General features: G+C 41.5%; 1 protein-coding gene across 1 annotated transcript in view; it reads left to right on the forward strand.

Moving 5' to 3' along the window:
- Positions 1 to 21683, forward strand: part of LOC138761931 (high affinity cGMP-specific 3',5'-cyclic phosphodiesterase 9A) — a 145031-nt gene that overhangs the window by 87986 nt on the left and 35362 nt on the right. Inside the window, exon 8 of the mRNA XM_069934916.1 lies at positions 14011 to 14188. Coding sequence (XP_069791017.1) covers positions 14011 to 14188 — 178 coding nt within the window. The remainder of the gene's footprint in view (positions 1 to 14010; positions 14189 to 21683) is intronic.

Consider the following 21683-nt stretch of genomic DNA (forward strand, 5'->3'; position numbering starts at 1 on the left):
AGTCTGGAAGACTGCTAATCTTGCTTTAAAAACACATGGTTACCCTGTTGCCCGGTGGCGGGAGGTGCTGCCTGAGGCACTACATTCTATTCGGTCTTTATTATGTACTGCAACAAATCAAACACCTCATGAACATATGTTGCCTTTCCTAGGAAATTGGGAACTGTGATGGACTGGCCAGCCTGTTTATCTGAGCCTGGAACCGTGCTGCTGAAGAGCCACGCTCAGGCGCGTAAAACAGACCCCCTAGTCCAACCAGTTCAACTACTGCATATTAACCCCAACTACGCTCATGTTAAATTCCCAGACGTGAGTACTGACACTGTACCCCTAAGAGATCTGGCCTTGCCTGGTTCGCCCTTTCCTCGCACCCCTACTCAGAGTGAGCCTGAGAGGTTGGACTTACCCCCTCAGCCCGTGACCCCTAGTAAGCTTTCAAATGGCCGTGCTGAGGCTCCACTGCCTCATGCTGGCGATTCTGGAGCAGGTCTAGAAGTCAGTCCTTCCCACACTACAGACCCAGGACCTGTACCAGTTCCCAAGGTTGCAAAGGAGCCATCTGTTTTGAGTAAAAGCACCAGAATTCGTAAACAACCTGATAGGTTGACATATTCATAAAACATCTCATTATATTTTGATTGCTTGCTAGATAGTGGCCTATTTTGGCTGTTAGAGTATTCTCAATCCCAAACATGGTATCCATGTATCGCTTGCTTCAGTCTTTCCTAGCAGCTGACCTTTTGATTTTAACCCTTCTGCCGAGGGGAGACTGTGGTGAATGTCTGCCAAGCTGCCTGCCTCCTCTCTGTTGAGCCATGCTGTACTAACATTGGCTGTGCATTATCTCTACTGTGAAGGACACTCCCCTTGGGTATAACTGTGTATGCACCTATTGTCTTTCATTATTGTACCATGAGTTTCTGCTAATAAAAGCCATGATTATTGTTGGACCATATCGTCTTTGTCTACTTCATCAACTGGCACTTCACACTACTCCTTCAAAAAACTTATCTATATAAAATATGATATCATCTGTACATAACAGTGACTGGACAGGGTGGAGTGCATCTGGGAGGTCTTCTTGCCATTGGGAGACAGAGAGTCCCTGTGACCTCCGTGTCACATTCTCCCTTTCCACTTCCCCTTTAACCCTAGGGTTGTAGCTGGTGGTCCTGCTCATGGTGATTCCCCTGGCCAGCAGGTACTGCTGAAACTCATCACTCATGAATGATGTCCCCTGGTCACTGTAGATGAGCATGAAGATATTACATAGAGCCTTAATAACTGTGGCTGTGATCATGTCCGGGCATGGGATGGCGAAGGGGAAACAGGAGTATTTGTCAATGATATTGTAAGGAAGTAGACATTCTGGTTGGAGGAGGGGAAGGATACCTTGAAATCAATGCTGAGGTGCTCGAAGAGGTGGGTAGCCTTGATCAGGTGTGCCTTGTCCAGCTGGTAGAATTGCAGTTTGCATTCGGCGCAGATTGGCAGTTTTTAGTCATTGTCTGCACTTCCTCAATGGAGTATGGTAGATTCTGAGATTTGATAAAATGGAAAAACCTAGTTAGTCTGGGGTGGCAAAGATTATTGAGGAGAGTCCACAGTCTGTCCATTTGAACACTATCCCATGTTCCACAGGATAGAACATCCGGGGGCTTGTTAAGTTTGCCAGGTTGGTAGAGAATGTCATAGTTGTAAGTGGACAGTTTGATTCTCCACCTGAGGATCTTATTATTCTTGATTTTGCCCCTTTGCTTATTATTAAACATGAATGTGACTGCTCGCTGAACTGTGAGGAGGGTGAACTGTTTCCCAGTGAGGTAGTGCCTCCTTCTTTCTTTTCTTTGGCTTGGCTTCGCGGACAAAGATTTATGGAGGGGGTAAAAGTCCACGTCAGCTGCAGGCTCGTTTGTGGCTGACAAGTCCGATGCGGGACAGGCAGACACGGTTGCAGCGGTTGCAGGGGAAAATTGGTTGGTTGGGGTTGGGTGTTGGGTTTTTCCTCCTTTGCCTTTTGTCAGTGTGGTGGGCTCTGCGGTCTTCTTCAAAGGAGGTTGCTGCCCGCCAAACTGTGAGGCGCCAAGATGCACGGTTTGAGGCGATATCAGCCCACTGGCGGTGGTCAATGTGGCAGGCACCAAGAGATTTCTTTAGGCAGTCCTTGTACCTTTTCTTTGGTGCACCTCTGTCACGGTGGCCAGTAGAGAGCTCGCCATATAACACGATCTTGGGAAGGCGATGGTCCTCCATTCTGGAGACGTGACCCATCCAGCGCAGCTGGATCTTCAGCAGCGTGGACAGTAGTGCCTCCAGTGGTGTACAGTCTCCACAATGGCCTGGGCCACTTCTTCGACGGAGGAGTGATGAATTGCATGAGTAAAAGGTGTTGGGTCTGCCTGCTTGATTGAGTGTGCCAGCCTGGGCAAAGTCGGACACATTGCTCCCTACTAGGAATAGAGTGGACTCGTCTACGGCATGCATGGTTGCCTTGGTGATGTCTTTAATACGCTCTGCTGGCAGGGAGAATATGGTAGTTGATAAGTGAATGGAATAATATGGCTTTTATTAACAGACTCATTGCTACCTTGGTCTAGCCAGTGGGACACTGAGCACCATCTGTTATACCAGCTCGGCAGACCCTCCTACAGCAGTGGCCAATACACAAGTACATCTTTCTGAGTGACAGTCAGTATTAGTATATTCACCCCCCCCAGAATTTAGCCAAATTCAAAAATACTGACAGGAACACAAAATGGCTGCGAAACTGTGTTTCAATTTTAGAAACATACAGAGCAGTGTGCTTGTCAAAAGCAAATATATATTTAGCACTAATAGGAAAGAAATTCCATGAAATTATAACATAGAGTAAACATTAAGTATTAGTTGGAAGAAAATTCCTCAGAATCATAACATAAAACAAAAAAAACTAACAATTCATTTGTGATGGTCACTATCGGATTAAGAAAATTTTCTGAGTTTTGTGTACTGTAATCTCTGTGGGGCCTTGGAAATGTGGGTTGAATGTCAGAGCTGAACAGGTGGAGAAGGCTGTGAGAGTGGAATTGAGACTTTGGGAGAGACAGGGTGTTCATTCCCAGCTGTGGTTAGAGGTTGAGGTTCAGGGATAGATAAGGACAGGTTCATGCTGTGGTGATATTTCCTGGGCTGACACAGAATCTTGCAACAGATTGTTGGATTGATCGATACATTGAGACAAGCAGACGATTGAGACACGTTAGTGGTTTAAGGAAAGGAGTTAGTCAACTGTACACCGGGCGAGGTAAGGTCACGGAGGGAGACGGTGTCTTCTTTCATCTTGATACATAATATAAGCATAGCATGGATTTGCGTGGAGTAGTTGCACTCTTCCCATGAGTGGATCAGGCTGGCAAAGTCATCCCAGTTTTCGATTTTCTAAGAAAAGTAAAAATATGTTGGTGAGGGTTTTCATTAGTAGCCGTGCATAGTAAGGAGCGAATTGAGTAGTGTTTCTGGCAATACACCTTGCTAGATTTCAGTGCAAAGGTGATAGCTTTCCAAACAGTGGCATTACACCGCTCCACTTGCCCGTTACCACGTGGATTTTAACTAGTGGTACGGCTAGTAGCGATACCTTTTGCCAGGAGGGCTTGTCTTAGATCAGTGCTCATAAAGGCAGATCCTCTATCACTATGAATAAAGTCAGGATAACAAAAAATGCTAAAGATTTTATCAAGGGAGCAAATGACAGTTGAAGCTGACTCATCAGCAAAGGGGATAGTGAAAGGAAAGCATGAGAATTCGTCTATAACGTTAAGGAAGTAGACATTTTTATTGTTAGTTGATAGTGGTCCTTTTAAATTGACAATGAGGCCCTTATAAGGTCTGGTGGATTTAATAAGGCTGGCCTTGGAAGGCTTGTAGAACTGGGCACTCTGCACAGACCACACTTTCCATTGTCATTTGCCTTACATTTTTGAGCGAATTCGGCAAGTTGAGAGTCTTCACATAATGATACAATCTCATAACATCAGGATGACATAAATCATTATTAAGTTCTGTCAAGTGATTTGATTGAAAGCTAGTGCAGGTCATGCGAGACAGAGCATCTGAAGGATTATTCAGCTTCCCTGGGCAGTAGAGGATATCATAATCATAAATAGAGAGTTTGATCCTCCAGCGCATGATTTTATCATTTTTAAATTTGCTTTTCAATTTTGTGTTGAACATGTAAGCTACTGACTTTGATCTATCAGCAGTGTGAATCTTTTCCCTGCTAAATAGTGTCTCCAATCATAAATGGACTCTACTCTCACCTGTGCTTCCTTTTCAATGGAGAAATGCCTCAGTTCTGGCCCTGTTCGTGAGAAAAAGGTAATGAAGGTAATCCGAAGGTAATGTTCATGAGAAAAAGGCTACAGGTCTACCAGATTGGTTTAGTGTGGCAGCTGGAGCATAATCAGCGGCATTGGATTCAACTTGGTAAGGCAAATCCTCGTCAATAGCAGACATCAAAGCTTTGGCAATGTCTAATTTGATGCTCTCAAAAGGTTTGTGGGCTTCCTCTGACAAAGAAAAACAGTATTTTTAAAAAGTGATCATGCCTTTTCTGCATAGTTAGGCACCCACTGTGCGTAATAAGAGAAGAGGCCTAGACAGCATTTGAGAAACTTCTATGTGGTTGGGGGAAGGCAGTTCCATGAGAGGTCTCATTCTTTCAGGGTTGGGACTTTTTTCACCCCTTTTGACAACATTACCCAGTATAGTCAGGTTCGTAGTGTGATATACGCACTTGTGTTCGTTAAAGGTTAAGTTTAGATCTTTGGCCATCTGAAGGAATTTATTCAAGTTACGATTGTGATCCTCCAGGGTTTTGCCACATATGGTGACATTGTCCAAATAGGGAAAGGTGGCCTGTAAGTCATGGGCATCCACCAACCTATCCATTTCTCTCTAGAAAATAGATACTCCATTGGTAATTCCAAACGGAACACTTCTAAACTGATACCTCCTGCCATCTGCTTCAAAAACCATGTACTGTCATTCCTTTTTGAGTGTAGGTACATGGTAGTAGGCTGACTTTAAATCTAATGTGGAGTATATTTCATATTGGGCAATCTGATTCACTATGTCAGAGATGCAAGGTAGGGGATATGCATCTAACTGAGAAAATCTGTTTACAGTCTGGCTATAGTTTATAACCATCCAGTGTTTTTCCCCATTTAGAAACAACTACAACTTGTGCACGCCAAGGGCTTGAGCTTGTTTCAATGATCTTTTCTTTTAGCAGTCAGTTGATTTCGTTCTTAATAAATTCCCTATCCACTTTACTATAGCGTCTACTTTTCATGGCAATAGATTTACAGTCTGGGGTTAAATTGTAAAAAAGACATGGAGGTTTAATTTTAAGGGCTTGTCTTGATTGAGGGTGATGGATGCCAGGACGAGACCATGCGGCGATGACATCCCCAAAAAGGGCTCGCCCTGTCACTGGTTGTTCCGCTTGGGGTCTCTGAGGAAAAAGAAGTGTCAAACAAGTCATCGGTTCTCCAGGCAGTCATCACTGCCGTCTTGCCGTGGTGTCTCATCTTGTCCTTGGTGCCTATATTCTTCACCTTTCCTTTCCTAGCCTCTCGGTACGGGTTGAGCGATAACCACCGAGCTCTGCAGGCTCTCGCAAAATGTCCCCTTTTTCTACATCAGTTGCAGTCAGTTCGTCCGGCAGGGCACAGTGTGTACGAATGCAGCGTCTACCCACAGAAGTAGCACTTCCTGCTCGATTATGCTTAGCAGCGGGTCATCATTGCGGGAAGCAGACTTTGAGGGAGTAGCTTCAGCACTTCGACCCACCTTATCCCCTAGGCCTTTTGCATGCTGCAGCGCTGCCCTGAGGGTCTTTGTCTGTAGTAGGGTGGCAATAAAAATCAGATCAGGGGTCTCCAGAAGGTGTTTCCTAATATCGAGTCCAGCTCACTTATGAAGGCCTCCAACATTACAGAGTCTTGATGAGCTTCAGATGTAACAGCGGTGAAGGTACAGGCTCTTGATAGCCCCATCAGTGTGAGAGGTAAAGCATTGTCACTTTCATCGGGATGTTGTTTTTGGGTGTGAAGTTGGTGCCTCACAATCAATGTGCTCTGTGGCATACAATAGGTTCTGAGTAGACCCAGGGCATTCTGATATATAGCTGTTTCTCTGATCACTGAGTAGGGAACCTCTCCTAGGAGAGCGACCAGATGGTCCACCTTCACGGGGTCTTGAACCACATTGTTCACTCGCATGTAAGCTTCGAAGCACTGGAGGCAATGATGAAATATTTCGCTGGCTCTTGGAGCATCTTGATCTCCCTTCAGTCTTACAGGTTTCACGAAAGTATCCATAGTTGAATCTATTAATAAAATTGGTATGTCATCAATAAGAGTTCAGAAAAGTGAATGGAATAATACTGGGCTTTTATTAATGAACTCAGTGCAACCTTAGTCTGGCCAGTGGGACACTGAGCACCATCTGTTATATCAGCAAGGCAGACAATTCTACAGCAGAAGCCAATTCACAAGTACTTCTATGTGATTGACAGTCAGTAATAGTACAGTGGTGTAGCGAACGTGCTACAACAAGTGTGGATGGAAGACACACACACACGAGGAGTGGAAATCGAAGACTGCTTTATTACACTGGCAGCTCTGCTTATATGGGCCCCTGGCATTGTCGTCAGGGGCCTGCGTCATCGGAGCACCAACCTTGGGTTGGCCAGAGATCCTGCCAGATTTCCCCATCTTCCTGCCATGTGGAGGCCACCTGTTGTCGCCTCCAGGTGTGTGCGGTTGCCGCATTCGCTGGCCATTTTGTGGGCTGGTTCACATCTCCGTGTATGGCCTGCTACAGTGGTTTTGCTTATATGGGCCCCTGGCATTGTCATCACATTTGTCTGCATATTTGGGGACTCATTGAGCATAGTAATAGAAGAATCTGAGGCATCTCTTCAGTGCTTTGAGGGTATGTGGAGGAGAGCTCCATTAGCAGATGAATGGGATCAGGGTCGGGGCCAATGATGCGATTCTCGACCATACAGCCAAGTATGGCTAGTTGTGCTGTCCAGAACACACATTTGTCCTGGTTATAAGTAAGTTTCATGCCCAGAGGAACCTTCAGAGGCTCACATCATGATCTTACAAGTTGTGACCACAGATAATTACATTATCTAGGTATGGGAAAGTGGCCTGCAGATTGTCGTGATCCACCATGTGGTCCATCTCCCGCTAGAAGACGGAGACCCATTTGTGATGCCAAAAGGGACACAGAAGAAATGGTAGAGGTGGCCTTCCACTTCGAATGCTGTGTACTGGCGGTCCTCTGGGCAGATCAGGAGCTGGTCACCTACCTCAGTTCATTCGTGGAGAATACCCAATATTGTGCAATCTGGTTGACGATATCAGATATGCAGGGAAGGAGATGAGCATCAAGCTGCGTATTCTTGTTGATGGCCTGGTTGTAGTCTATGACCTTCCAATTCTGTTCCCCGTTCTTTTCCGTGACCACCTAGGCCCTTCAAGTACTATTGCTGGCCTAGATGATACCCTCGCTCAATAAGCACTGAATATCCAACTTAATGAATGCTCTATCTGCCGCACAGTACTCCTGTTGGGCTTGCAATCGAGAATGAAATTGGCAAACAGCGGGGGTGGGGGGGGTCAACCTTGAAGTTCGAGAGGTCACATATCACCTGCAGGATGCCATCTGTGAATTGTTCGTTGCAGATGGGAGGGAGGAGAGGCCCGTCAAATTTCAATTTTACTTTCTGAAGTTGGCAGTGGAAAGTCAGTCCCAGAAGCAAGGGGGCACAGAGTTGTGGTATGACAAGCAGTGTTTTGTACACTACGCCTCCAACTGTTAAGGACACGATTCAGTACCTATTGATGGTTGCTGCGTATGATTTGGACGTGAGTGATATCCTGTGTTTGGCAGGCTGTACTTTAAGGTACAGTCATTTAGCGGTATTAGGGTGGATAAAGTTTTCTGTACTCCCGCTATTGAATGAACAGTTGATAACACGCCTGTTTACCTGGACATGGCAAGTTCATGTGGTGCCTCCTGGTCCAGGGTGATGGAGACCAGCATGGACTCATTGTCCAAGCCTAATGGGTCTCATGAGATGGCTGCCCTCAGCCCAAAGATGGCTTGTCTCAACCCCTCGAGGTGTCTTATGCCTGGGAAGATGGTGTTTGGCGCGCAGTGCAAAATGGCAGCCGCATGACTTGCACTTGGTGTTGCTGGTGTGCAGGGAAGATGGCGCCGATTGCACAGCCTGGAGTGGAGACTGTCCACATGCAGCACTGCTAGATTTCGTGGATGGTTTGGACTGGCAAATGCCCCTTTTACAGGCACCTGGAGCAGACTGCATCCTTGGCAGGGCAGCGTTTCCTCGGGTGCTTACCTGGCCCGCAGAAGTAGCAATTGGGGAGATCACCTGCAATGGCAGCCAAGGTCAGACACTAGAGTAATGGGACGGTGTAGGAGACCAGTCCTTAACGGAGTGGAATGATGCCCCATCTCAGCAACCAAGCAGCCAAGTACTCATCTTAGTTCTGGAGGGCCACCTTCAGTGTAACCACCCTTTGTAGATCGAGTACCTTTTGTTCCAACAGTTGTTGCCAACTAAACCTGGAGAGGATGCCGGCCACATAACTATCTCTGATGAGGTCCTCTGCCTTCTGGGTGGCCAAAAAGCCTTAGAGTCACACGCTCTGGAGGGCCCGCAGTGCTTGACTCACCAGGTTGCAGTTTTCTGGAGACCAGGAGGTGCCTGGTGTAGATCTCATTAACCTTCCTGCAATACTAGGCCTTGAGGATCTCAATAACTGCTTGGTACGAGCTGGTGTCACTGATCATCGGGAACACTTGGGGCCTGACCTGCGAGAGGAGTAGTCTCAGTTGGTTAGTGTCCATGGTGACAGTGTCTGCGGCCGCTGCCAGGAAATTTTCAAAGCAGCATAACCAAAGCTCGAACATGTTAGGGGCATCCGGCCACCAGGGGTCGATGTCAAACTTCCCAGGTTTGAACATTCTTCTTTGAACTTTTTAGTTAACAACATTTATGTACCATCAATAATCACAAAAGACTGGAATTGTGAAACTATCAAGCTTTTATTAACTAAAGACTGGAACAATCATCTACCTCATTGACTGATCAAAGCAAAGAGAAATGGATCAGTCTCAGGAGGCGAGTCCAGCTGGCAGCAGCCAATCATGGCATAATAGTGGTTTACCACACTTACCATAATCCCCCACGCAGCTGGAACAGCTCTACATTTCCCTGGTGCTGGCAGAGCAGTTCCAGCTGTGTGGGGGATTCTGGGTAATGAAAATGGCCATTGCTCAGTTTACCCGTGCCCAAAAATTAAAAATTGCAGACAGCGCTGGCACTCGCAATCGAAAACAATGGAAATGCAAGTGTAGACAGCGGAAGAAGTGACAACCCTCCTCCACTCATCCAGCACCATGAGCGGTCTACTCGCATTCACATGGCGCTGCGGAGATGCTGAGCCCTTGTTGTTGAGAGGGGAGGCGGCAATGCCAGCGACCGCCAGGACACTCACATAGGCTGAGCTTAGCGATCATGGCCCGGCTCTCAGGCAGGGAGCAAGGGGTGGCTGCAACGTGACCAACACTGGAACTAAGGCCGAGCTCCGTGATGGGACACACGCATGATGGCCCTCAACCCGTCCATAACCAGTAGCATGTCGGGCTGTGGCACATGGGAGACGATTGTCAGGGTGAACTCCCTTCACTGGGGTGGCTGGCTAGTGAGAAAATATTGTTGATCTGTGTAATTTTGACATACCTAAGGGTTACTTTTTGCTTTGCAAAAAGATCCATCCAATGCCAAATATAAAGCTTAATCAATTAGAGAATTTAAATGAAACTCCAAATGCTCTACATCAGATTATAACACCTGTGGTCTTCGTGCTTTTTGGCTTACTTTCTTTGTTTATTGGGTGCACTGAGCAAAAGCACATATTTGAACAAAGTATCTTAAGAAAAGACTTTACACTGCAATAAGGTGTAAGCTTGACCAATTCAGATCACTCCGTTGTTCGAAGACAATCAGTGACAAAACAGTCCTTTTCCTTTTTCAGTGGGTTCAATCTGAAACAAAAACCATTTTACACATTTGAATGTGAATTAAATCACGTTTGTTCCCACGTTCTTTTGGACGTTTCTTTTCGCGGGAAAACCAAATAAAAACAAAACATAAAAGAAATATTCAAGTCAGAATGGGGCGCTCGGAGGGGACTTGCTAAAACCCCACTGAAGCTGATCGGTCCTTACACATCATCTGATCTCTGACTGGCAAGGAAATCTCCCCTTACTACTCCTACCTTCCAAACAGTGGTGCTCAGTGACTTTGTAAGGAGTTCTCCAAGGTAACTTACTGGAGGTCAGAATCGGTGGCAGCAGTGCTGTCACTCTCGGTGGTGGTGCTGAAGTGGGCCCGTCCGCAACGATGTTGCCGTTTCTCCTCGCATTGCTGTGCTCCTTGGCGAACCACCTTGCCAGCGCTTGGGGGAGGGCAGGGATGCGGAGACAAGCTATCGGATGGATGGCCGCTACTGCCAGTCCGAGACTTCAATAGCTCAGGGGTTAGAGCACTGGTATTGTAAACCAGAGATCATAAGTCTGTTCCTTGCTGGAGCCTCATTTCTGTGAGAGACGCTGGACAAAGTGGCGACTCTCTGTCTTCCAGTAGACAAAGTTAAAGAATTTCATGCATTTATATTCTAAATGTAGTATTACGTGACATTAATGGAACCTTCACCTTTACTGCGCGAAGAGATCCACTGTCCTGAGCATCACAGGGTATAAATTCATGCAAACTTAAAACTGTGTGGTGCAACTTCCTGGTCTGAAATTTTGATTGGGAATTTGGCTTAGCACTGTGATAATGATTTGTGATCTAACATTAACATGTGCTTGTTGATTTATTCATGGCTAGATTTAGCTTTACAATAGCCTCTTTTAAACTGCAGCACCTGATTAGCCATCCTGGGGCCCAGGTGTGATTATTACAGGAAAGATGCTGGAAGCACCTTTTAAATTGCAAGGGGATCTATCCATTAAATCACAATCCACCCCTTCAATGACATGTCATGTACTCACCAGAAGTACTGCTGGATGTTCGGATGCTGGCTGCCCGGTGACGCATGTAGACAAGCCCTGACATCTCTGGAATAAGCGGGTCAGCCATTTTTTTTTTCAAATTGCTGTGGACGTGACCAAGGCAAGTTCAACTGGGTTCCCTGACAACCTCTGAGGTTGGATTCTGACGGGGTTGACCAGGTCAGACCCTTTCTAACTGCTTTGTAACTGAGGTGCTAACTGGATAATTTGCCCAGTTAACCCCATTTTACACGGCAGTTTGAAAGGGCTTAATGAGACTGGTCGATGAGCTTAATTGTCTGTTTACAAATCAATTCAACTTGTTGACCCAGACACTGCCTTGATTTGCATCAGAAAGCAAAATGTAACCATATCATTAAAGAACGTCAGACCCATACTTCGAAGTTTTTTTGTCAGATGGTGATTCTTTGTTGGGCTTGGGAGTTCGATATTGGGTGGGTGAGGGTAGGAAAGTGGGGTCCCCCTTCAAATGGTGCCCAGGGCATGTGCGATGGTTGCCATATCCTAGATACGCCTATGCTTGATCTAAGACAGCATGTATACCAAATGCCTTCTTCACCAATGCATACGCAATGTTGTAGTTTTGAAGGAACTAAGAATTTTCAACACAAGATCTTTCTGTCTGTCAACAATCCTAAAGTCCCTGGCATTTAATGTATAAGTCCTGCATCACTGATTGAAATAATCTGAAAAAGCACTCAGCAAACTCCCACAAGCCCCAGCGAGGTAATTAAGCAATCTTTTAGTTTCAGGAATAAATACTGATCTAGGCCACTCCAGCTAACTTTTCTGCTCTTCTTTGAAATAGTGATGTCACTTATATATGTAATAATGCATTGACATAACACGATGGGTCTGATTTATGGCAGTAAATTAATAGCAAAATGTGTATAGTAATGTCCCAGAGAGAGGAAATGTTACTAATCGGAAAATAAGATACAGGTATTGACAAGCTCTGTTGTTACTTAGGGCTCAAATTTATGAAAGCAGTTCGGTGTTGATATTGGGCACTTCGACTGGTGCTAGTAAAATTAGCTGATCCTTCACTAACCCATCAGTGGAAACCAAATTAATCTTTGGGGACCCATTACTACTGGTTGAATGATGCAGATAACAGTATATCCTTCTTCTATGTCTCTCTGATCTGAACTTACTAATGACCCAAGACTGCATATGTTGCATCATCTGCAACTGACTCTGTTGGAGTTGTATAAGTGTTATGTCATGTGCCTCCAATGAATACAGTTTTCCTCAGCTGAAGCCCCCTGCTACTGATAGATATATATATATATGTATAGAAATATACAATTTTTTCACCTCATGTACCACCTTATGGCATAGGTGCTCTGTAAGGGTGGTATGTGAGTGGGGGGAAAAAAAGAGTGAGACCACTGCTTTAGTAACTGTTGAAACCCAATGAAACTGGACATATAACTGGGAGTTAAAAATTCTTTTGTTTGGTTTTCAAGTCATTCTCATTCCCTAAATTAGATATTTTGACAACTTTATGAATTTGCTCATGCACAATGGATTGAATGATCATTCTCTTCTATTGTGTAATTCTATGAATTTGAAGGATGTTGCTTACAAGATATGCTGAACGTTTTTTGTAATTACAGTAAGGCTGGTAAATGTCTTTAAGGCACATAATTAATCTTTAATGAGAATGAAACTATGGAATTGGCTAAATTGTTGTCTATTGGCATGGTGTTATTAATTATATTCAGAAAAATCATTAACTATACTGCTGTTAATTAAACCTTTGTTTTCTCTCTTAAACATGTATTTATAAGACATTAAGGCACAATAAAGTAGTTAGGCTATTTTCATATGTTACCACTCCAAAATCCAGATACAATGATTATATTCTCTATTCAAAATATTTTTACAAAATCAAGCTAGCACCAGTTTTAGATATTGAATTATTGCAATTGCAAAGTGATCAAAGACTTGTGTCGGAGAATATTTCAAATTTATTATGTCTGCAACTTGGAGAGGACCCTTATCCAACAGAACTCTGTTTGAACAGCATGATAAAAAAGCTTGCAGTATCAACCAGATCAGATAATGCTAATAGCCCTGAATAAATGATCAAAATGAAAGGTAATTTGATGTGGATTTGAGGATTTTGCAAGTCTTCTTGCTTTTGCTTCACTTGCTTTGATTCTGCTCCATATAGACCAATCAATGTAATCTTCACACAATGAAAACAAAAGGTGTTTGACAAAAGAATACCATCTCTTTTCATTTTGAAGTGCTTCCCAACATCACAAATTTTAGACAGAGAGAACAAACAATCTTCTCTGATGAAGTAGCTACTGAGAAATATTTAAATCTCTTTTTGTGGATGCACCCTGACCTGTTACGTGTTTCTTGCATTTTATGTATTCATTTCACATTTCAAGCACCTGCAGTTCTTTGATGTTCAATCTTTTCTAATATGATTTTTCTTTCTCTCCTTTCAATTTATCTCCCCATCACAATCTCCCTTGCTTTTTCTCTTTTGAGTATTGAATTATTATATGTGTGGTCATTAAATTCAGTGCACCCCCCACCCACCTCAGACACAAATTAACCAGCAGAATGGCAAATTAAATCGCTGCTCAGGAAGAGTTGTCTACTTCTTATTTTCTGAACTTTTAAGGTTGATGGAGGGAGTATGTTTTTTATGTGCAGTTGTCTCTCAAGGTAAGAGTATGGAGTTTCAGTCCTAGCCAGCCAGGAATCAGGTAATGCAAATTTGTTTGTGCCTGGTTAGGATCTATATTTGAGCAACAAGCCTCAGTTTGATGGCTGACTGTGCATGTACAGTATTTTTTATGACGTATGTTTTTGTGCCTTTCATACCAGGCAATGGGAAGATGCAGAGATAATGGTTCTACTTCAACTGATGTTCATTGATCTGGATTTCATGAATAAGTTCAACATTGAAATGGAGGTTCTGCAACAGTTCCTCTATGAGGTGTATCAACATTATAACAACATTCCCTTTCATAACTTTCAGCATTGTTTTTGCGTCACTCAGATGGTAAGATGCTTTGCAAGCGGCAAACTAAGAATTGCCAACAACCATTGATTTTATTTTTCTCATAGTTTTATCTTTGCTAAAATGAACTCAACATAGGTGTCAGCACACCTGCATTATCAGCTGTATGCCTGGTCCTTCCTTCCAGTCTTGTGGAGGACAGAGCTGCTTTACTTATCTCCAGCAGGACCAGTTGCAGCACACAATTATCTCCTCCCTCTTGTGTTTCTGCTCTTGTCTCCTGTCATTAAATACAGACCTGAGAGCAATTGTGCTCTATTAGTAAGGTCCCTTATGGTAAGCTGATCCAAAATGTACAGATACATGGGATCCACGGTAAGTTGATAGATTGGATATGGAATTGGCTGGCCCATGGAAGACAGAGAGAAATAGTGGAAGGGTGTTCTCCTAGATGGTTGTGTTAAATAATATTCATTTTCCTGACCTGGCTAAGCCTGAAAACTGCAACAATGTTCTTCCTGAACCCTTTTTCATTTTCCATCAATTACATATAGTTACTGAGTGCCGTGGATTGAGTTTACACTTTGAGAAAATCAGCAAGTCATGCAGTCTTCTTTACATAGCAAAGATAAAGATATATAACCAATGTTTCGGGCCTGAGCCCTTCATCAAGGTATGAGCAAAAAGCAGGCAGGTGTCTAAATAAAATGGTTGGAGGAGGGGCAGGGGAAGAGAACAGAGTCACAAGCAAGAGGTCATAAGTGGATATAGGTGGGAGGGCACAAGAGAAAAAAAGCTGAGGTGATGAGGGAAGGGTATAGCTCTCTGAATGGAGAGGAAAGGGAGTGGAGAGCTGGGAGAAAGGAAACAGAGGGATGCGGAAGAGAGGGAGACTGGGGAGTGTCCTAACTGAAACCAGAAAACTCAATGTTAATGCCATCTGGTTGGATAATGTCCAGACGGAATATTAGGTGTTGCTCCTTCAATTTACGGGTGACCTCAGTTTAGCAGTACATGAAGCCATGGGCAGACATGCAGTGAGGGAGTAGGATGCATAATTTTTTTTTAACTTTATTTAAGATTTTATAACATGAATAACATATAGGATTACATTTAAAAAAATTAAGAATAAAATAATAAAATTACAATACAATATCAGAAATCTAAATAAACTATACCCTCCCCATTAATTATTACACATTAATAACCCAACTCAAATTAGTCCAACCCCCCCTTTCCCCCAAAAAATAAAGAGTGAAGAATTAATAAAGTTAATAATATATGTGAGAAAAAAACCCACTTACAAAAAAAAAACAAAAACATAACAGATTAAAATACTAACAAAAAGAAAAGTAATTAATACTAATATATCAGACTTTAAAAATATATTTAAATCAAACTTAAATGCATATATTTAACAAACGGAGTTAAGATGAAACATATATTTAACTCAAACTTAATATAAAAAATTAGTAAAGTTAGTAACATTATCTATCAAAAATTCTTAAACAATAACCAATTCTTAAAAAAAAATTGTAGCATGAAAAAAATGATGAAACAAAAACTTTCTATAGAGATAAACCTTCACCAAATATCAACTAACTTCACATCTATCATCATATTAGTCACATAAACCACCATCTTAAAACAAAATTCAAACCTCATTAAGCATTGTACAATTCAATTTTAGTACTCTTCCACCATTTTTCCCTTTTACTCTTGAATAGTTATCCAATAAAAGCTCCAATACCACATTTAAATATCCCCAATCATTACGTTAAAATTTAGATATCCCAATAATAAAAACACATCTACAACGAAATCTATATCTTCAACAAATGGAGAATAAACCACAAACAAAATTGAAGCCTCATTAAAAATTGTACAATTCAATTTATAACTTTCACCATTATTCCCTTCGTTCTATAACTAAAATAGCAAAATAATATACACCAGAATTACCACTCCTTTCACCTTAAAGTTAAAGAAAAAATATATAAAAAAAACTTATCCATCCCATTCACATTTAAATTTCAGATATTCCTTATCTACTGAATAAACTTTACAAAAAAAACCACATCAATTTTTAGTTTTTTAAACAATCAAATACTTTCTTATGCTTTTTTTTATATTTAAACAAAAAAAACCCTTCATTCTTTAATCTAATAATACAAAAAAAAAGGAAAAAAAACGGGTAGGAGGTTAAAAATACCCCCTCCCGTCTAAACCGTGCAATGTGGTAACTCCCAAAAAAAAATGGGTGTGAGATAACTCACACGTAGCAGATGACTTTCAGGAAATAGTGCCTATCCAGTTCTATCCCCCAACTCTCACTTCATCTTAAAACTAACATCATCATTATTTAATATCCCTTTTTTTAAAAAAAATTAGAAAAAAAAGGACAACTCTTATTTTAATCAGCTCCAACTGCCGAGTCACCATTACAACCATTTCCTTCTTGGAGCACGGCTCTTTTCTTCCATCTCTTGTCTCCTTAGAGATCATGGCGGACTATGTCTCTGTTGAAACTGAGTAATTGGCAGCTCTTGAGCAAATGCTATAGCTTCCTTTGGAGAATCAAAGAACTTTGGTTGGCAACCATCTTGAAAAACCTTCAAAACAGCTGGATATCTAAAGGTTGCCTTATAACCTTTCTTCCACAACAACTCTTTAGCAGGATTGAATTCCCGTCGTTGGAACATAACTTCTTGACTCAAATCCGCATAGAAGAAAACTCGATTATTTTGAATCATCAAGGGTGATTTTCTCTGTTGTGCATTTCTAATAGCCACTCGTAAAATTATTTCTCTGTCGTAATAATTCAAGCAACGAACCAAAACAGGTCTTGGACTTTAACCTGAAATAGGTCTTCTACGCAAGGCTCTGTGAGCACGTTCCAGTATTATACCTTCCGGGAAATGTTCTTGACCCAACACCTGCGGAATCCATTCAGTAAAAAATTTTCTTGGGTCTGGTCCCTCCATACCTTCCGGCAAACCAATAATCTTTATATTGTACCGTCTGGATTGGTTTTCCAAATAATCAATCTTTTTCACCAAATTTTTATTTTGAGTTTGTAATTCTTCGACCATTTTGGTCACATCAAAAACTTGATCCCATATTTCGTCTATATCTCCTTCACATGAATTAAATTTATCTCTCACTTCAAGCTTAAAAGCTCCAAACTCAGCCATCTGTTATGAATGTATTTTCACCAAAGTATTAAACCTAGTACCAAGTTCAGTCATAATCTTGAATAATCCCTGCATTGTATAAGATAATTTAGATTCAAGATTCACAAAAATCTTTTCAATTGGAAGAGATTTTGTCTCAACAGATTCCTGCTTCTTCTCCAAAGGATCTTCTATTCCTTCCTTCATTCTGGTTGCCTTCGTTGTAGTGTGACTGCGTGTGGAAACCCCAGCCACAGCCTCTCCAGCAATGACTGGAGGACGCTGGCCGGGGTTTTCCCCAGTCCATAATGTATTAAATTCTCCCAGTACATCAAGTTGTTTAGGCTCTTGTATCTCAAGAGATGCAGTTTGCAACGCCACCTCTACAGCTGACAAATGCCTTTGAGTAACTCTTTGTTCTAAAGCCTGTTTGGCGCCCTCTTTAGGGGGCTCTACCGATGTAACATAGAGCTCTACATCCGAACACTGTACCTCTCTCCTGGGATCAATTTCACGCTTAGTCCCGGTGTCTTTCCTGTAGGTAGGCTCCAAAACTTGAACTTTTGGAAAATGTAGTTTTTTGATGATATGTTGTCGTTTTGTTTTGCTATTTTCCACCAATTGTACCATCATAAGTTAAATTAACAGCACTGAAATTATCTAAACTTTTAAAGAATTTTAACGGGCATTTCTAGACAAAACAATAAGATAGAGTCAGGAGAGGACTGGAAGGCACGTCTGATCCTTACGCCATCTTGCCACGCCCCCCGAGTAGGATGCATAATTGAAGTAGTTGGGCACTGAGGGATCCCTGCTATTGCTGCAGACAGACCCAAGAGTCTCCGTGAAATAATCTCCCAGTCTGCATCCAGTCTGTCCGATGTAGTGAAGGCCACAATGGGAGCACTGGATGCAGTAGATGACCCCCACAGATTCACAAGTGAAGTGTTGCCATGGATTTCTTCCTCATATTGTTGAGAAATTCTGTCTTTCTGCTCCAGGATTAACTCGGCAATAATTCCACTGATGAACTATGACCCACTGTGGACACTAATTTCTACCTGTAATTTGAAAAACATTGTGTCTTATGGTTATTCATCACAGCTACTGTGGATTGCAAACATAAAACCAAGAAATTAAACGTTGTTCTTTAAATTCAGTGGCAATTGCAGAATCTGAAGATTTGAATGCATCCTTAAAGTTGATCAGAGGAGAGGCCAGATTGGGTCTAGAACTGGGTAGATATTCTCCAGGTTACTGAGGAAGTGAGGTATGAGATTGCTGGAGTGTTGGCAATGAGCTTTGTGTCCTCCCTGGCCATGGGAGAGGTGCTGGAGGTTTAGAGAATGGTGAATGTAATGCCCTGTTTTTTTTTTAAAAAAGGTAATGGAAATAATCCTGGGAATTAAAGACCAGTGAGTCTTAAGTCAGTGGTAGGCAAAGTATTGGAGCGGGTTCTTAGGGATAGGATTTTTGATTATTTGGAGAAGCATAGTCTTCTCAGAGATAGTTAGCATGGCTTTTTAAGGGGAAGATCATGCCTCAAGAGCCTAATTGAGTTCTTTGAAGAAGTGACAAAAGAAATTATAAATGTAGGGTAGTAGATATGGTGTATCTGGATTTTAGTAAGGCATTTGACAAGGTAGACATGGGATCCATGGAACCTTGATGTGTGGATTCAGAATTGCAGAAATAGATTGGTAGTAGATTGAACATATTCCATCTGGATGTCAGTGATTAGTGGAATTCCTCAGGGATCAGTCCTTGGACCCCTGCTCTTCATGTTTTTTTTTAATAAATGACCTGAATGAAGAAGTGGAATGATGAGTCAGTAAGTTTGCAGATGGTGCAAAGGTTGGAGGTGTGGAAAATGTAGATGGTCATAGGATACACAGGAAAAGTTGGCAATATATCTTTATCTCCTATGGATGCTGCAAGACTGGCTGTTCCTCCAGCATTTTGGTGTGTTTTACTACAATCACAACATCTTCATACTTTCATGTTTCACTCTATATGGAATATGGACAGGATTCAAAGTTGGGCAGAGAAGTGGCAGATAGAGTTAAATCTGGATAATTGTGAAATGTATTTTGGAAGGTTGATTTTGAAAGTGGATGGCAGGATTCTCAACAATGTGGAAGAACAAAGGAACTTGGGTTCCAAATCCATAGATCTCTCAAAGTTGCCATGCAGATTTATTGGGTAGTTAAGAAGGCTTGTGTTATGCTGGTCTTCATTGGTCTTGGATTGAGTTCAAGAGCAGTGAGGTAATGTTCCACTTCCATAAAACTCTGGTTAAACCACACTTGGAATATTGTGTTCAGTTATGTTTGCTTCATTGGAAGATTTGGAGATGGTGCAGAAGAGATTTACCAGAACTTTGTCTAGATTGGGGAGCATGTCCTATGAGGCAAGGTTAACAGAACAAGGGTTTTTCTCTTTGGCATGAAGTATGAGGTGACAACAGAGTCTACAAGATTGAGAGGAATAGATCGAATGGACACCCAGCACGTTTTTCCTGGTGCGACAGTAGCAAATGCCAGAAGACATCTTTTTTAAGATGAGGGGAGGAAAGTTTAGTGAGTTGATCTGGCTCTGTTTTCTTTCTATGATTATGTATGATAATTGGGCTGTAAGATGAGATTGGAGTGATCGGCGTGGTTTAGCTATATCTGTAGGTTTTTTTTTTAAAGTTTTTTTAAAGGTTTTTTTAAAATTCAGATTTGTTTTTTCTTTTTTGGGTTTTTTTTTTCTCTTTTTTCATATATTATTAATTATATCTTTTTTTTAGAGATAGTTCACACCCTAAACTGATCCAAAAAATTTTTTTATGATATTTTTTTATTCTGTAATATTATTGTTTAATATCTCTGTATTAATTCATTACTTACTATGTATTTTTTTAATATCTCTTTGAACTGTATGTGTTTATAAATAATAATAAAAAGATTGAAAAAGAAAAGAAAGAAAGGAAAGTTTGGGATAATGTCAGGGATAAGTTTTTTTTGTACAGGTTAGTAGGTGCCTAGAATGCATTGCCAGGAGTAATGGTGGAGGCTGGTGAAAAAGCACTCCAAGGTAGGCACATGAATGCAAGAAAAATAGAGAGTTATGAGGATGAGGTAGGAAAGGTTTAGATTGTTGAGTAGGTTTATATAGATTGGTACATCCTGATGGGCAAAAGGCCCTGTACTACACTGTTATGTTCTATGTTCTAAAATTGCATCTAGCCATCAAGCTGTTTATCCCTATTTGGATGCTACCTTTCTATTGTTGTTGGGGCTGCAGAATTTATATCAAGGTATTAAGTTAAAATGAAAGCAAATGTCACATTCATTGAGAACATCATTAAATATATGAAGTAAATCATCAATTAATGAGATTAGGAAATTACATTTTTAGAGATTAATAATAAATGTGGATTTCAAGTACTTTCTAATTCTCATCATCAATCAACTTCAAGATCAATGGAAAAAAAATGAATGCTGGCTGGTGCATTTTAAAAGTACAGTATAGTCTCTTCATACATAAATTAATTCATGTTAAGATGTTTATTTCACTTGTTTGTCAAATTATTCCCTGTAGCCTTGCTGTCAGATTGGTGTGTTTTATTTTCCAGTCAAGACATCCAAACCAGGTGAACTCTCAGTGATTATCTGCATTTTGTGCTGAATTCAGTAATCTCAAGTAGAGTACTGATAGCTGGCCTTAATTCTCCTTTAATAGTAGGAAAAAAAAAACAGTCATTGTACCACTTCCTTGTGTCCATCGTTTGAAAGTTGTAGTTGATTTTACACAAGGACAGACCACCTCACCTAAGATGCTGTTAACCTCGGTTGAATCAACCTGACCAGAAGGACTGAAGCTGTTCAAGAGGAATGGGCAATAAATACAGGTCTTGCTGACAATGGTGTTATCTCAAAAAATGAATAAAATAAGTTGATAGGTATTATTGAGGTTCACACTTGAGTGATTACTGTAGGAGTTCCAATGTACTGGAACGGTGCAAGGAAGAAGTAAAAGGGACAGCTGAAGGTAGGGGAGAGGAAATAGTGCAAAAGTAAAATTAATGGAAGATGATGTCTGGTCATGTCACCATTAAAATGAAGGATCAACACTAAAGTAGACAATATTAATTATGTGTTGAGGGAATCCATCCAGACTCTGGTGTTCTCTGTTGGTGATAAACGTTAAGAATCAACTGAACAATATTAAAAACAGACAGAAACTAAAATAAAAATAGTTAACTGGCCCAATTGTGTTCCTCTCCTTACCACTTTCTAACCTCAATGTCATATTGCTTGAGTTATACACCAGGGAAAAAGCTTTTTGGTCGAACTTGCCCATACTGACCAGATTGCCTA

Source organism: Narcine bancroftii, chromosome 4 (genome assembly GCF_036971445.1).
Source record: "Narcine bancroftii isolate sNarBan1 chromosome 4, sNarBan1.hap1, whole genome shotgun sequence".
NCBI lineage: Eukaryota > Metazoa > Chordata > Chondrichthyes > Torpediniformes > Narcinidae > Narcine > Narcine bancroftii.